Source organism: Colobus angolensis, unplaced genomic scaffold (assembly GCF_000951035.1).
Source record: "Colobus angolensis palliatus isolate OR3802 unplaced genomic scaffold, Cang.pa_1.0 Scaffold47, whole genome shotgun sequence".
NCBI classification, from domain to species: domain Eukaryota; kingdom Metazoa; phylum Chordata; class Mammalia; order Primates; family Cercopithecidae; genus Colobus; species Colobus angolensis.
The window spans coordinates 5,884,027-5,886,467 of NW_012118154.1; the positions used below are offsets into that span (position 1 = coordinate 5,884,027).

General features: G+C 46.8%; 1 protein-coding gene across 1 annotated transcript in view; it reads left to right on the plus strand.

Annotated features, from left to right (window-relative positions):
- CFAP52 (cilia and flagella associated protein 52) overlaps positions 1–2,441 on the plus strand; it is a 70,554-nt gene that overhangs the window by 55,052 nt on the left and 13,061 nt on the right. The window contains exon 9 of the mRNA XM_011958645.1: positions 445–593. Coding sequence (XP_011814035.1) covers positions 445–593 — 149 coding nt within the window. The remainder of the gene's footprint in view (positions 1–444; positions 594–2,441) is intronic.

The window sequence follows — 2,441 nt, forward strand, 5'->3', positions numbered from 1 at the left end:
ATTCTCCTGCCTCAGCCTCCTGACTAGCTGGGATTACAGGCATGCACCACCATGACCGGCTAATTTTTTTGTATTTTTAGTAGAAACGGGGTTTCACCGTGTTGGCCAGGCTGGTCTCAAACTCCTGACCTCAGGTAATCCACCAGCCTTGGCCTCCCAAAGTGCTGGGATTACAGGCATGAGCCTCTGCGCATGGCCAAGTAGACAATCTTATTAAAACTTTCAAAAAGAAAAGACAATGGTGCCAGAATTAACGTTTGCAGATAACCCAAAACCCTTCTTTGGTCTGTCGAGTCCCCTCGGTCTCCCAAAATGCTGGGATTACAGGTTTGAGCCACCACGCCCAGCCTTTCCCTATATTTTTGTGAAACACATTTTGGTGTCAAATATGCATGTGGGAAACTGCGTCTTTTGTGGTTGCATCTCTTGATGGCTTCCTTGCAGTGGCACTGCTGAGCTATTTGCAACCTGTGCCAAGAAGGACATCAGGGTGTGGCACACATCATCCAACAGGGAGCTACTGCGGATCACCGTGCCCAACATGACCTGCCACAGCATCGATTTCATGAGGGACGGCAAAAGCATCATTTCAGGTAAGGTCCACATGTCAAAATCTGGCTCAGAGCTCCAGCTGCGGTTTTGATTCTTGTCACTCTCCTCCCATACTAGTCTCTACGCGTGGATAACCTAGAACAGCCTCCCACTGTCCACCCCCTTCTTGCTTCTAATCTAGCCTCTCTTTGGAGTTTCCTTCCAGCTGGGAGACTTTCTGAGCTAGGAAGGACCAAATAGCAATTTCTCCTCTCCCACATTGCTGCATATAGCGTGTATCTTTCTCTCTAGTAGGAAGATTTAGAAATTCAGTTTTGAAAAGGATTTTGTGGCCTCAGTGAGGACCCCTTTTGTTGTGTGAGAGATAAAAACCTGACTCAAACGAAGCGATGCCTCAACGGGAATTTATTTTTAACTCAATTTATTATTTTATGCCAAAGTCATTTAGCATAAATTATAGGCAGCATGATATTCCACCTCTAAAGACTTCAGCATGTATCTCTAAAAATATTTTCCTTTAAAACAGTAATTTCTTAGTATTGTCTTATGCTGAATCTATCTGCAAATCTCCCCAGTGCTCAGAAAGTATATATGCTGCTGCACATCAATGAAAAGTTCAGTGGATCTTTAGGGACAGCTATTAAAATGGTGACACCAGGAGCCCATCTCCCTCTCTCCCTCCCTCCCTTCCTTCTTCCCCCTCTTCCTCCCTCCCTTTCTCTCTCTCTCTCTCTTTCTTTCTTTTTTTTGAGATGGAGTTTCACCCTTGTTGCCCAAACTGGAGTGCCATGATGTGATCTCAGCTCACTGCAAACTCTGCCTCCCGGGTTCAAGCGATTCTCCTGCCTCAGCCTCCAGAGTAGCTGGGATTACAGGCGCCCGCCACCTCGCCCGGCTAGTTTTTGTATTTTTTAGTAGAGACGGGGTTTCACCATGTTAGCCAGGATCGTCTGGATCTCCTGACCTCGTGATCTGCCCTCCTCAGCCTCCCAAAGTGCTGGGATTACAGGCATAAGCCACCGTGCCTGGCCCGATTTTTACGATTTTTTTGAGTAGAGATGGGGTTTCGCCTGTGGTCAGGAGTTCGAGAACAGCCTGACCAATTTGGTGAAACCCCATCTCTACTAAAAACACAAAAATTAGCCGGGCGTGGTGGCGGAGACCTGTAGTCCCAGCTACCTGGAAGGCTGAGAAAGGAGAGTTTCTTGAACCCGGGAGGTGGAGCTTGCAGTGAGCTGAGATTGCACCACTGCACCCCAGCCTGCGTAACAGAGGCAGACTCTATCTCAAAGAAAAAAAAAGAAAGAAACAAAATGTAAGTCAGAATATGCCATATTTAGGGCTCAAAAGTCTTTTACCCTCTAAGAGTAAATGACAAATTCCCCCTGTCACCTGCAAGACTCCCTGTGACATTCTCTCTTTCTTCACTTTCACCTTCCCCTTCTTACCTGGAGCTCTTCCTCTTATTACTCACCCCTTCTAGCCATACTTTCTTCTTGCAGTTCCTCAAACACACTGGGCCTAGATAGAGCCTTTGCTCTGACTCTTACATCTGCCTGAAATATTCTTTCCCCAGATATCCCCATGGCTCACTGCCTCATTCCTTCACTTCCTCAAATCTTTGCTGAAATGGGATCTACCTTTAGCATTCTATTTTAAATTGCTAAGGTCAAGAGGTGGCATTAAAGCTTATGAGAGGGTGCCAGCCACATGAAGATCTGGGGGGAAAACATTCCAGGCAGAGGGAACAGCAAGTGCAAAGACCCTGAGGTGGGAGATCACTTGGCATATTTGAGGAATAGCAAGAGGGCCGGTGTGTCTGGGGCTTAGTGGGTAGTTGGGCTAAGGGTTCAGGGAGAGCTAGTAAAAGAAGTTAAAAGAGATGGGTG